The sequence below is a fragment of the Parus major genome, chromosome 12 (assembly GCF_001522545.3).
Source record: "Parus major isolate Abel chromosome 12, Parus_major1.1, whole genome shotgun sequence".
NCBI lineage: Eukaryota > Metazoa > Chordata > Aves > Passeriformes > Paridae > Parus > Parus major.
The window spans coordinates 11,351,738-11,366,069 of record NC_031781.1 but is presented as its reverse complement, the minus strand read 5'-3'; the positions used below and the strand labels follow the sequence as shown (position 1 = coordinate 11,366,069).

At 46.8% G+C, this 14,332-nt stretch overlaps 1 protein-coding gene across 3 annotated transcripts in view; it reads right to left on the bottom strand.

Annotated features, from left to right (window-relative positions):
• MTMR14 (myotubularin related protein 14) overlaps positions 1-12,945 on the bottom strand; it is a 31,011-nt gene extending 18,066 nt beyond the window's left edge. For 2 of the 3 annotated variants that reach the window (XM_015640720.3, XM_015640722.1), the window contains exons 1-9: positions 12,765-12,942; positions 12,551-12,696; positions 8,309-8,417; positions 7,198-7,273; positions 6,420-6,480; positions 5,776-5,898; positions 5,167-5,240; positions 2,353-2,423; positions 1,682-1,756 (exon numbers count right to left, since the gene is read on the bottom strand). In XM_015640720.3, coding sequence (XP_015496206.1) covers positions 1,682-1,756; positions 2,353-2,423; positions 5,167-5,240; positions 5,776-5,898; positions 6,420-6,480; positions 7,198-7,273; positions 8,309-8,417; positions 12,551-12,696; positions 12,765-12,893 — 864 coding nt within the window. In that variant the 5' untranslated portion in view covers positions 12,894-12,942. Of the gene's footprint in view, positions 1-1,681; positions 1,757-2,352; positions 2,424-5,166; positions 5,241-5,775; positions 5,899-6,419; positions 6,481-7,197; positions 7,274-8,308; positions 8,418-12,550; positions 12,697-12,764 lie in introns of all 3 variants that reach the window. The other variant, XM_015640719.3, reaches the window with a different exon arrangement.
• Between the last annotated feature and the right edge of the window lie 1,387 nt (positions 12,946-14,332).

The window sequence follows — 14,332 nt, the reverse complement described above, 5'->3', positions numbered from 1 at the left end:
CGTGTCACAAGCAGGTTCAGAGAATTTCAGTGGTTTGATCAGAATCAGGGCTAGCTCAAGGGAAATAAGATAGCACTGGCAAGGAAAAAGCAGAGTGGGACACATTTCACGCAGAAGTGTTAGTGGTACAAGTGACATGTGACCACAAACAACAGAACCCTTGCCGTGTGCTTGCATGTGTGCACATCTGTGTGTAACCACACTGAAGCCTAGTGTCAGACAAAGAACATATTGCTCAGCCACGAAGCCTGCCGAGCCACAAAACAGTAGGAAAACGGGGAACACAGTCAGCCTGCAGCAGAAAAACACATAATTACAAAACCTTTTATCTGCCCAATTCAATCCATCTTCTGCTTATTTTAGAAGGCATCATCCAATTATCCAGTCTGATCTCTCTATATCACAAACAAGCAAGTTTTCTTCAGTTGCCCCACGTACAGCCTGAAGCTTGCACTTGGCAACATCTTTGCCCAGAGAAGTATCTCAAATAGGGGTGACAGCTCATTGCTCCTTTGGCAGCATGTTCCAGCAGATTATCCTCAAAAATAACATGCAAGACTGATTTTCCTTATCTGAAGGCCTGATTTCAGATGCAGATATTGCTTCCTATGCAGCTCTTCTTCTTCCCCAGATTGAAGAGTGCTTTAGAATTAGTATTTTCTCCCTACAAATGTGCTTACACATTAATCAAGTCAACCCTCCATCATGTTAGTGATTAGCTAAACAGACTGAGAACTTCAGTTTTGAGTGAAACATGTTCTCCGGACCTCAAATAATTTCTGCATCTATTTATTACACTCTCTTCAATTTTTAATATCCTTTTAAAAATACTGACTGCTCAGTATTCTAGTGAACGAGTTTCTAGCCATACACAAGCTGTAGTTCTATTAGTTCTGCTTCAACTTTTCTGTGATTCTGCATATGCTGGCACTTAAACAGTACTTACATCACTGACAACAAACAGGGAGCTCTGCTGGTTCTGTGGTGCTTCCAGCCACAGGGCACAGTAATGTGACATGCTTCAGCACAGTCAGTCTCACCAAAACTTGGTAGACCCACTGATGTGTGAAATGGAACATACTAATCAGTAGTATAAGGTGATACTCCCTGGTGTGAGCAAAGGTAGACTTTGAAGCTTGAGCAAACAGAAGAGTTCAATTACTGTTTGCCATGCTGTCCATAATAAGGAGTGGAAACCTGCCACGGTCAGTTATGATTCTCTACTCCTCTCCCATAAGAAGGCACCTTGCACACCCATGAAGAAGATGCCCAGTCCCTTGGTTCTGCTCACAGAGGAGAAGGTTGACCTCTGTCAAGATTTCCCACAGCCAAGGCAGTCTGCCCAGGGCAGGCCCAGACTGTGAACAGGTAATACTGCTTTCTGTTTCCTGTCTTGTTCCTTCCCTTTGTTAGCAACCTATCTCCCTGATGGATTGCAAATTTTCAAAAGCTACAGAATAAGGTTTGAGTTTACAGGCAGCTGCCTGAGGGCACAGCAAGCCACGGAGCTTTTGGGTACAGGATTTCCACTGCTGTTCTGAACTGTCAAGCAGCCTTGCCCCCACTGGGATGCTATGAAATGAGCCAGATTACAGCAGTAGGAGAAAGTAAGACTTCAAATCTCTCCTGATCCTTCCTGAATACATCCCTGACCTCCCACAGAGACATCCACTTTGCTCACCTGGTACTCGCTCCAATCAATATTCAGAGATTGGGTCAGAGAGACTGGGATACTTAATGGAGCATCTACATAGTCCTGTAAAAAAACCAAACACAGTTGGTCAGAGAAAAGCCATGGCTTGAAGAGAGTGAGCTCCAGAAAAAAAAAAAAACAAAACAAAAAATGCCAAATGGTGCATGAGAAGAAAACATCTCAGCAAAGCATCTTTGGATGCAAAATCCTGAAGATGTAAGAATAAACTCAGACTCTTGGAAGGACTAATGGACAAGAGGAGTTTTTATGTGTTCCCAACAGTGAAACTAACTGGGCATGTTAGTCTCTGAATATCTGTTAAGACTGCCCCACCCAACCACCCCTCAGCTGGAGACAGAATATGAAGAAAGAACTGAGAACCAAGGCTATCAATGAGGTCAAAATTCAAAACTGGAAGCAATCCATACTTTCCATGAGAGGTCAAGCATCCTACACTTCAGGACAATGATTCATTTATTTCATATATGAATTTTACAATCAATAATTTAGTACATTCCCTATCTGTTTTGCTTGTCCTGTTGATTTCCTCCTTGTGATCAGAAATAGGCACATGACATACACACCATCACTGAGGAACTGGGAGGCAAGACTTAAGCCCACTAAAACACACAGCTCTCCATTTTGTAACATTCATGTACCTGTTTCCAGTTAAATATGAGACCTTCAGCTGTATAATCCCGGTCTTTGTAGTCCTTAAAAAATTCACAGCCTGAAAGAAAAGGAGATAATGAACAAGGATTCAGCTAACTGGTATCTAACAAGTGAAGTGCCCTGTGGGACTGGGAGTGCTGGCAGCCCCAGGCTTCAGAAATCCAAACCAATCAAAACTGCTGCCTGTGGGAAGAGAAGAGCAGCAATCCTCAGTACACTGTGCAGCACGGCCTCCAGCAACAACAGCCCAGGGCACTTAGCAGTACAGACACTCACACAGCAAAGGGCAAACTCCAAATACAGCGAATGGGGAGCTTGAGGGACTGATTTAATTTTTTCCTGAACAAAAGGTTTCACCAAAGAGCTGTGTTTTGCAGGGCCATGGACTTTTGCACAGATCTAAGGCATCAGCTTGACATGCTGAGTGAGAAGGAACCACCAAAAGGTGTTGGCAGAGCCCCAGGGAAAGCCAGCTTTCACAGGGCATCTGCTGCAGGTAACAAGAAAGGGCTGTCAGAGGTGGCTGTGATTTCTCTTATATTTAAGTCTTCTCTTTCAAACATAGGATTTACCCCATCTGAAGGAAGGAGTAACCATGTAACCACTTCAAAGCTGTCCCCCAAGGCTTCCCCTCCTAAAGTGTGTCCTTCGGCTCAGGTCTTCTCAAACAACTATTTGAAGTCTCTGCTGCAAGCTGAAGTCACTTAGTCACAGCTGAGCAGCACCATTAGCACTGCGGCTGCCTGCAGGCTACACAAAACACCTCTCCCAGTGTGCTGTGTACACCTCAGCAGTGCCACAGTGCCCACACCACCCAGACACCCCTGGGCCAGGCACAGGACATGGAGAGAGATTCCCACCCCACAAGTCACAAGTAACTTCAATGGAAAAAAAAAAGCCAAGTAAAAAATCTTTGTGCAAGGATAGGACTAATCCTCAAATATATAGTCAGGACACAGTCCGTCAGTTGAGATTTAACTCCAATTAAACAATGACTTCATGCAAAGAATGGGGGATTATGGCATAAGTGGTGGCATCCACAAACACTAAAAGCTTCTACAGATACCCCATTTTAACTCAAGTCTTTCACTCCAGGCAGTTCTTACTCTTTACCTGGTAAAATCTGTCTCAATGGCTGAGCCCAAAGAGTGGTGGTGAATAGAGTTAAATCCAGTTGGTGTTTGTTCTGGGGCCAGGCCTATTTAATACCTTTACTGATGATCTGGATGAGGGGAACAACTGTACCCTCAGCAAGGAGTAGAGTCACCAGCCCCGGAGATATTTAAAAGACAGGTAGATGTGGCACTCAGGGACATGGTTTAGTGGGGGACTGGGCAGTGCTGAGTTGATAATTGGACTCAATGATCTTAAAGGTATTTTCCGACCAAAACAATTCTATGGCTGTTTGGACACTGCCTTGCTCACCTAAGGTGACAGGATCTCAGAATAACTTCAAAAACAAATTATGAAACAGAAATTCTTTCAGTGCAACCCTGGAAACATCAATAAGAATGTATCATGGCATTTGGCCAGTCACTAGAGGGGTTGCTGATCCTTAGATGTGTATGCCTTAGATTTAACAGAATGACAACATTTCCCCATGGACCAGCACTGCTGAAATCAGGCAACATCTGCAGGGAGTATCTGCAGTTTCATAAGGTTTATCTCTAGCATGGCAATGAAGAGCTGCTAAAAGAAAGCAGCTGTCCCGGAGGGCAGAAGAGGAAGGACCATCACTGAATAATATTGCTTACCATATGCAGATCCCCATACAGAAACAACTCTGCAGCTTAACTCTATAGAGTCACTTCCTCATTCCTTACAGCCCTACAGAAGACCTATGTACACAGTCTTTCTCATGTTCCAAGTCTGGTAATGTGTGCAGCAGCAACATATACCTCTGCTATGTACTACAAAAATCAGTAATACTCTTATTTTTGCACACTTTAGCAACCTGCATGGCAAACTCGATAGAAATCTTCATGCAGCTTCTCTGAATTGTCACTTATTTCTGTATAAAAGGAAATACACTTTTTAAAAAAATGTTTAAGAGTAACAACTAGCAGTCAAAGAAAAGTCTGGGTCTGGATCATTCACCAGAGTTTTGCTGGGTTTTGGTTTTTTTCTCCTCTTCCTTTCTTTGTGCACTAGGGAGAAAGAAGAGTCTGCAGACAAACCTCAAGCACAGCAGCCTTGCATCTGATCCTGTCGCCAAGCCTGACATCAGCAGGCAGGCAGGAATATTCAGTTCATCTGTAAGAGTACAAGTGACCCAGCAGCGGTTGCTAGGCACAGGGATGGATATAGCCAGGGAGACAGGCTGCAAAGGGCTGCCTCTGTTGTACACTGCAGGCTCAGGTGAACTATTCTGCAAGCACTGAGGATTTCTTACAGTGGAGCTCTGAAACACTAGACTAGAAATTACCCTTAAGAATTGGGTTTTTACATAACAGAGAACAAGATATATATTTTGCATCAAGTAGTAGTTTGGAGTTGCAGAGATGTCAAAGGCCATCTTAATCAGCTACATCTCTGGGACTTTTCCTACGTGCTTGAATTAATAAGGACTGCTGAGAAATTATTTTGCCACCTCAAAGAATGCCTAATGCTAACTCACACTGCCAGAGCATCCAGGTTCATTGTACTGTTCTTAGTTTAAAGGAGTTTTTCTCCAGTGGGAACACAGGAAGCAATCAGCAAGTCACGGTCATTTCCATAAACACACAAAGAGTTATTTCCCAGTCCCCAGAAATGGATTGTCACCTGTCCCTTGTGAATCCCTTTGGACATCATTCCTGTACCTGGATATGGGATGGAGAGAAGTGTGAAATCAGCGTAACGTTGAGCTTTGTCCACCTTCTCAGAAGACGTCACACTGCACAGAACAAGAGAAGAACAGCAGATATTTATAGAGTGTTTTTCACACAGACACCAGCACCCAAAAACCTACCTGCTGTATCTCCCTGCACTATGACTTGACTCAGTTGTGAGCAGAGGCAGAACTTACTCAACATATCCACACAAATAGGTACAGCCCAAAATCACTAAAACTTTTCTCTGAGATAAATAGGAGAAATATCTCCCTCGGTTGCTATGCACAGAGGGCACCTTTGCTGTCTCCCTTCTGAAGGGGTGACTGTCTCCTTACTATAAGCTTTACAGGGAAAAAGCTATTTAGACTGCAGAAGACAGATACAAGCAGCTATGTTGCCCATTGATACAGTTTTCTGTATCTATGTGGTCTAAAACCTTGGGGTTTTCTTTACAGCATCAAGTAACCTATCCTGCTATGGAATTCTTCCAGGGATTGCTTCCAGGATGCTGAATGCACACCTGACAGCAATTCACATGTAAGGGCTACACTAGCTGCAAATGAAAGCCTGCACAAAAACAAATGAACCCAGACTCACTTCAAGCCAAATTTCACCTTCTTGTTTTCCACCATCAGGTCACAGATGTATCGGACAGACAGGTATCGAAGCAGCTTGATGTCGTGTCCTCTGACCTTGTCAAACAGCTGGGAATCTGCATTTCTGCAAGACAGAACGAGACAAGCAAGGTGAGCATGGAAGACTGACCAAGTTGAGTCTGATTCTTCCCAGCTAAGCCACAGTTCCTCCCTGAACTACTTCTAGCCATAAGCAGCACTCCACAGGTCTGAGTCAGACTCTGCAAGCTCTGTGCTCATGGCCTCTTCCCACATCTAATTCCTTTCTGCAACAAATACATAATATACAATACAATTTCTACACCCTGGAGATGTACTTTTTGATGAAGTAAACACAGCTATGCCCTTCAAATACCTTTTTTTAATGGCTCTACATATTCCTGTCTCCAGCCTTTCCCTCTGGCAACAGATCATCAGGCTTCAGCTACACCAGGTTCAGCCAGCCATTAACTCTTTTCCAAAAGCAAGGAAAGTAAGCCCCTGAGCCTTGTGATGGGTCTTAAGCCTATGTCCAAAATCCAAACTAGAAAAGAGCAGAACTGAGTGGCTGAGCCAGACAGCTTATGTCCAAACTCCCTTTTCCTCATCCCAATGATGTATACAAACCTAAATGCAGAGTCTTCCTCAGATATGTCTTCTGCATCTGCCCAAGCATCATCAGAACCTCCTACAAGAAAGGCATTAAGAATTGAAGCTTTTTCAAACCAACTTGATCCCCAGTCTGACAAGGTATGTACACTAACAAAAAGGTCATGGTTTGGTGCCTCCTCTTCACACCTAAATGTGGATCTCTTTTATTTCCTCTTTCTGAAAATCTTGCTTTCTAATATAGTCCACTCTTTCCTTGTCATCGGAAAGTACCTGGGCAGGTCAAACCCATGACTGACAGCCAGAGGACACCTCAAAAATGGTATGCAGTGCTTTTTTAAGCCAAGCTTCAGCTCCCACACTACAGAAACCCTACTACTCCCCTGAAGAGCTTTCCCTCGAGTCCAATATATCTCACTATTAGCAGCATTGATTCCAAATGATTAGTCAAGTAACAGCAAGTTCTAATCTTTTTTCCTCCACTATTCCTATCCCCAGTGTTTGGGAATTGGTACCCTGAATCCTTTGTGATGCCTTTATTTGCCTACATGTTTCCTGTAGCTCACTCTTCAGCCTCAAGATCTTTTGTCACTGAGCTGTGGCACTGTCCTGTAGCACAGTGCTTGGAAACCAGACACGAGGTTTCAGTCTTAGCTCTGTTATGCTAAGCCTGATACAAGCAGCCCATGCTAGAGCTCTCGCTGGTCTTGGGAAGAGCTCGGCTTCATGTGCAGGTCCCTGTCCCAGCACTGAGCAGCCTTACCATGCAAACAGTGATAAACAGCTCCTCACTCACCAGAGAAGATATAGTTGTAGCCAGTGCGCCCATAGAGCTCACCCCAGCCGGCCAGTGTGGCTGATCTGCAAATATGCTGGAGGAAGATTTTTGCATTAATCACACAGGCTCCAGGAGTCTTTCCCTTATCATGCCTATTTGCTGTCAGGTTACATAGAAAAGGTTGGTACCTATAGCTATCATCTCTCAGCTGTCTGCCCTGCAACCCTGGTCCCTGGATTGAGTTCTCTAAACAAGGAAAACTCCCAAGTGTTTTTATCTGTAGCTGATTTTTAAATCATATTTTCATTTCCAGTTCTCCAATGCATTAAGATAGTCAGTTCCTGCCAAGTTAGCAACACATGCTCTGTTAATGCCTTGCTTGAGCCTTATTTCCACATTCCTCTGGATGAGATTATGGATAGCCCCAAGACAACTTTGAGCAGTTCACTTCTGCAGAAAAAGGTCAGCAGATGCAGTCCATGATGACTTCAGTCAAGCTAGATTAAAATTGTCACAGGTATGATTTTGCTATTCATACAATGTTTCTAAATTCAACTAAGAAAACTGAATTAAGCTACTTAAATTCTAAATTAGACTATTCCTACAGGGCTTCAACACAGTTTAAGTAATTCACATAAAAATGAATCTAATTTCATTTTCTTACAGATCCCCTTGCAGACAAGCCTACACATTCATAAGACCATTTATGCAATCTTGCCTCCCGAGGGAACAGACAAAGGAAACCTCTCTGAAGAGAGGAAAGTTACTCAAAGGGAGCTGCTGGGAAGAGCAAGGAACAAATAGGGACAATAGTTATCTTTCCCCTCTGAAATGTCAAATATCTTAAGGATTTCAGAAGAGACATCTAGAGGAGGGAAAAAAAAAAGTTAGATCTTTGATGCAAGGCTCATGACTTGGTGGGGGAGAACAGCCTGAAGTGCCCAGAGACAACTTATGCAGCGTAGACAGCAAATGCTACCTGCTACTACAGGCTGTCTGCTTGTAGCTAAGCACAGATTTTTATACCACTTGGAAAAGTGACAAATGACTGAAAATATATCTGCACAGTTCAAATGGCAGAGAGAAAGGTAATTTTCTCAGTAAAGACAGGTAACCCATGAAGCTTTACCTTTCCCTTGTACAGAATGACTGGGCAAACAAAGCGTCCTCTACACCTGGCCATCTTACTCCGGTTGATGAGGTCCTGCAGTTTGCCAACCTGCACAGTGCTCTCATACCTAGTGGGCAGAGATTCAGGTCAGTACACAGAGCATGTTCTCACATCTTTCAGCAAAGCCACCACAGACACCCTGGGCTGCAATCCCATCCCTTTCCCTAGAAGTCAGCTCTGAAGTTAGTAAGCATGCAAACACTTCTTTGAGAGTTGCTTCTGCTGCTGTAAGACACATTTGGACACTTTTCTGACTCCTTTTCTTTATTTTGAAAGACCAATGCACAGTACATAACAGCACCATCAGGAACTGGCAATATGAGCAATATCAGTAGGGTCTGCCACAGACTTAACACGTGGATTACTAGGGAAGGACAGCCAGTCTCTACAAAAATACATGTTCTGTTTTCCTCCCTATCACCTTTCCATTCGTAAGCAGCTGAGCACTACCATCACAGTAAATTAGCTATCAGTGATAGTTTTGCAAGACAAAAAAGAAATATAATAGAAAATCAAATCTTGAACACTCCATGATCCTCAAGCATTTGTGTTGTCAGGTAATTAAACAACTAAATCAGCTAGTGGGTTGAGCAGGGTATTTAGATTAGTCAGCTGCATCTGCAGAACTACATTTTGTTTGGTTTTCTTGTTGGATTAAAATAGAATTGTGCTTCATGCAGGAGACATTTTGGAAACCTGTTAAAATTACTCCAGTTTGTCCAAGTATCAGCCCACATCTGACAGGAATCCAAATCACTTCTGAACTACACAGACCTCCAGGAGGAACTGTCAATGCAGGAAGAATTAGAGCTGGAATTGGAGAAGCATCCAGAGTGATATATTAGAAACCAGATGAAGTCTGGACATACAAAACTGCATGGCTATGCACTTGGGTGTGATTAACAAGAACTTCCTGTCAGCCCTTTCCAGTAATGGAGCACAGTAGAAGAGTCAGATGAAGAGTCAGATGAACTGCCTGATCTCTGGATGTTAATACATTCTCAACATGGCAAATCTGAAAAACAGGAAAAATAAGATCATGGGAAATTCCCTAGAGAGATGTAAAAGTACCAGCATTACAGTGCAGAGCACAGGCTCTCAGCTGAGATAAAGCATCTGATTCTAGTGACCCACCCCTGCCTAAAAAGGCACAGGAAGATGAGTAGGATGGCCAAGGGACAGTCTATGCTGCAAGAGAAACCAGCAGGGTCTGATGGGAAGGGCAGATGAAGATGAGCAGATGCACAGCAATATGTGCATCAGGGTGAAGAAGAGTACAAAGGAGGAGGAGGAGAACTCAAATGCAAAGGACAACCCTGGCCTAAGAACAAACTAATATCTTTATGATGGAAGGTAATGAAAGTTGTTAAACTTCAGAATCACTGAGAGTGTGGAGCAATGTACTAGTAGCTGACATTCTGGGAAGAATTAAAAAAAGAATCTATTATTAAAATGCAAATAGATCTGTTTATGGAAAATATTATACAAGGTGGTACCAGTGGAAGTAGTGAAACAGAAAACAAGACTTTAAAATCCTTTTTATTTTTTTCTAAATAAGGATTAAGTTCTCAGAATTCATAGTAGTGGTTTAAGGTTTTTTCATGTTTTCCTGCATATACAATATTTTGCTGTCCAGCTCCAAAGACCTTTGACATGTATCAGAATTTAAAGAACAAAAACCCAAGCTAATCTTCTTTAAACAATGTGAACATGAGGGTGCTAATTGGAAAGGCAGGAAAATGTGGGCAAGTGTGGAAGAGATGCCTCTGTGTGTAATTCCAAACACCAAATTACTTTGAAACTCAAAAGATTCTGATACATAGATTTGGTTGTGAGGCTCTTTTTAAACAAATGCATGCAATTAAGCAATATATCATATCCTGCACTCTGCTCCAGCTCCCTTTACATTTGCAAAAGCAAATATGGAGGGAACAAGAACTTAAATGTGGTGTTACCAAAATAGCTCCATGGCACTGTTTCCAAGTCCAGAAGATGAGAGTTGACAAAAATGAAATACCTGAAAGATCAGAAATTGTAAGAGAAATACCTCTCTGGGAGATGAGACAAGGCAACAGGTTGTACTCACTGCACATCCCTGGAGAGGCTTCTGTAGCACTTGGGAATGAGACTGAGCAGCTTGGCAGGAACCAAGGACATGGAGTGAGCAGGAAGCCCAGCACTCCACTGGGGACATGGATGGATTAAGCCATCAAGGGGGAAGATGCTCTAAAGAACAGGTGTAATGCTTTTACAGGAACTAGTGATTAAATGCAGCATAAATAGAAGTAAAATCTACAGAAAAAGGTTCAAAACTCACAGAATTCCTCCTGCACCTGCCTGGTTTTGAAAGTACTGTTAGCAAACTTTGATCAAGCAACATCCTTTCTTCTCCCAGCTGCCCAGCTACAGAATTAACTGACTTAGGTTAAAAATACCCATTTTTTGCTGTTTTCCCACAAGGCTCCAGAAGCAGCTGTACTGGCAGAAATGATGGTGCAGAAGAGAGTTTGTACATGTGAAAACTGCTTCCAAAGCACCTCAGTATTCTCAGAGGTGTGAAACTTGAAGTAGATCTTACCAGCTGATTACAAACATTACAAAGATAAAACCAGAAGTGTTCTAGGTCAGATTGGAATTGGATGATCTTTAAAGTCCTTTCCAACTCTCAAGCCATTCTGTGGTTCCACAAGAGGCAGAGACTTGATCCTAGATGGAGTGTCCTGCTCACTGAAGAGGTTCTTGCCTTCCATAACACAAGACATTCAAACGTCTCTATTTCGTAATTATTCCACAGGAGTAAAATTATTAAACTAAAACCTGCATTTGTCTAAAAATCACTTAGAGGCCTTTACAAAAATCAACACCCTGAAATCAGGAGAGTGATGATGAAATGTGGTCTCTTTTTGTGTCTCTCTTTGGGACTGTAAATCGAAACTTGCCAAGATTCAGTATAAATACAGTTAATTGCCACTGCTGGCTTGAAAAATGTCACAGAAGAAAATGGGGCACCAAGTGTAAGTACTCGTTTTGAATACTTGTCAGAAAAATTAAGCATCCTTTCCTCTTGCAAGAGCAGGAAAAGCAGAAGTATTTGGTTTCCCTTCCCTAAAGCTTCTCTAGTTACATTTAACAGCTTCAAACTTCAATTTCCTGTTTTTTGCAGCAAGGAGTTTAATCTTTTCTAATCTCATCCAACTGTTAGTCAGAAATTCTCCCACCTGGTAGTCAGTTGTGGCTGGTTTCCAAAGACCCCCTCCTACAGCACCCAGCCTACATGCCAGCACGGCAGCTGATGGTTTTCCTTCCTCAGGCAAAGCAGCTGGACATGTGAGAAGGACTTGTTGACTCTCCTTTGGAACACATTACTCTTGTCATGGACACACAGTCAAGACTGCAAGACTGCATTATGTTTTGTTGAAAGATAAAGTAAAAGTGAGAGGCTGTGGCTGGAGCTGGAAGGAGCAGCTCATACTCAGCCAGAAATGAGATCAACGTGATCCTGAGCCTGTGGGTCAAAGTCCAGAGATGTGTTGGCTCAGACGTGCACCAACCTGAACAAGCATTTCCCGTTAGCTCACTAAACCTCAGCACCCATTGACCTCTTCAACATGGTGGGGAGAGACAAAATAACCTGGAACCTCGACTGGAATGACAGAAATATTTGTCTAGACTGTCTTGTCTGCCTAGCCCCATCAGACCTCCTGCCACAAGATTTGCAGACCAAAATTTCCCACATCAGAGGCCTTGCTGCAAGAACACATGTGCTTCATCAAGACAGGGAAAGCATCACACAGGCTTGCTCCCAACCTTGAGCCTTCGGGCGAGCTGCAACACAACAATCACCAGGAACCAACGCTGTGTACAGGTTTACTCCAGGGTCACATGCAGCGGAGCTGGCGCTGCCCCGGAGCACCCACCCCGTTTCCTTCACACCCCTCGAGTAACAGGCTCAGCTTGGCAGCTTTCACCAAGGCGGCCCAAGAACCCTGGGAGGAGCCCCACGGGAGCTCGGCAGCCCCGGCAGGCAGCGAGGGGAGTCCCGGCAGCGGCTGACACCACCGGCTATAATTAGAGCAGCGCAGCCCGCAGGGCTTCCCCGGCCGGAGGGAGCCTCGGAGCGCCAGGCGCGGAAGCTCCCGAGACAGCAACTCCGCTGGGCGTCAGCTGCACGGGACGGGACACGGGAACCGGGGGCCTTACGAGTCACGGCTGGCGCCGGCGTCGCGCTCCAGAAGGACGATGTGCCGCGGGTAGTGGGCGCAGATCTCGCCGTGCACGTTGGGGATCACGCTGTAGCGATAATCGCGGCCGAAGAGCTCCAGGCACCGCCGCTCGATCCGCTCCACCTGCGCAGAGCCATCGCTCAATGCCCGCCGCGCCGCTCCCCGCGCCCCCCGAGTCCCGGTGCCCTCACCTTGGCAGCAGCGGCACCGCCGCCGTCCTTGGCGCGGTACTGTACCCGGGAGAACTCCAGCAGCAGCTCGGCCAGGGCGCGGTCCCCGGAGCCCGCCGGGGGGCAGCCGCGGGCCGCCGCCGCCGCCATGCCCGCGCCGCTCACCGCCGCCTCGGGCCCATCGTCCCGCCCGCCGCTTCCGCCCGCCCGCGACGCGCCCCTTCCGCCAGCTCCCGGCGTCATCGGGGCGCGCCGCGCTCCGCCCCGGGGTACCCAGCCCCGCTCCCGGGGGTACCGGGCTCTGCTCCGGCCTCGCGTTAAGACCCGCAGAGCGACGCGGCAAACGCTGTCAGGCCTCGCCGAGTGGGTCCGACCGTGGCGCTGGCCGGCGTGCCCAGGGCTCTGCCCTAAAGAAAGAATCCCGAGGCGGGTTTTAATTAAAGAAGCTTCTCTCGGAGTGTGGTCGCATGCACTGAGCCTGTGGCAGAGGAGCTGCGGGGTGAGAGGTGTAGCTGCCCGGAACACGGCTGAGGGCGGCACTGGCTCGTGTGCCCGGGCAGTGTCACGGAGCCAGCTCGGGCTGTGCGTACTGAGGGTGACGGGCACTGCCCGTGCCCAGCCGGAGGCACGCGGCTCCTTGGCTCTTGCAGGGGAACACAATGTGTTTTTTTGTCTGCATTTGTCTACTTTTCAAATTAGCTGTGAATCTTTATAAGCATTTAATGACAGCCGAGTTCAGCTGCAGCTAACGCAGTGCATCTCGCTGCCTGAGAATGAAACTGGCCCGACACGGTCGGTCTCTGCTGAGTTTGGGACCGGTGTGAGGCTGACAAGGCGGTGGCAGGATTTCACAAGGGCACCTGCTGGCATCCAAGTGCTGATAGCACGTGTGACACTACTGGCATAGCCGTTCACCCCAGCCCGGTCATCCACCACACCCAGCCTGACGCACGTTGTGTACCCCAGTCCTGTCACCACATCTGACCTGGCACAGCCGTGTACCGGGCCTCGGTCTGTCAGAGGTTTTGTGTCTACTCCTGTTGCCTCAGAGCGGGAGCAGCCACAGTGGCGGCAACGTACTTGCTCCATCCCCGCCAAGAGGGTGGGGAAGGTCTCCTGCCCGTCTGGGGGGCTACGCCGGCAACCTGCGGGCCTTCCCCGGAAGGGAAGGCACTCCTGAAGGGTGCGGCAGCACGGACGCTCTCCCTGCGGGCGCACTCCGGCCAAAGGCACCCACGCGGGGACCTTCCAGCATTTATCGGAGCCATGCCCTGGGGCTGCCCCGGGCGGGGTCGGTCCCGGGGAACGGTCCTGCCGGATCATCGGGGAGGAATGGGCCCGGGATCCGACCCGAGCCAAGCCGAGTGGATCCGAGCCGAACCGAGACGAGTACGTCGCAAGGCCACCTGAGCCCGGCCGAGCCCGAGGCGAGCGCAGCCGAAGGCGGAGTGGTCCGATCCCCGGAGGGCGCGCTTGGAGGGTCTCGGTTCGGTTCGGGCTCGGCTGGGCTAGGCTGGACGGGACTGGACTGGGCTCGGCCGGGCTCGGCTCCGCAGTGGCGGGGGGGCGCACGGCCGCGCGCGCGCGGC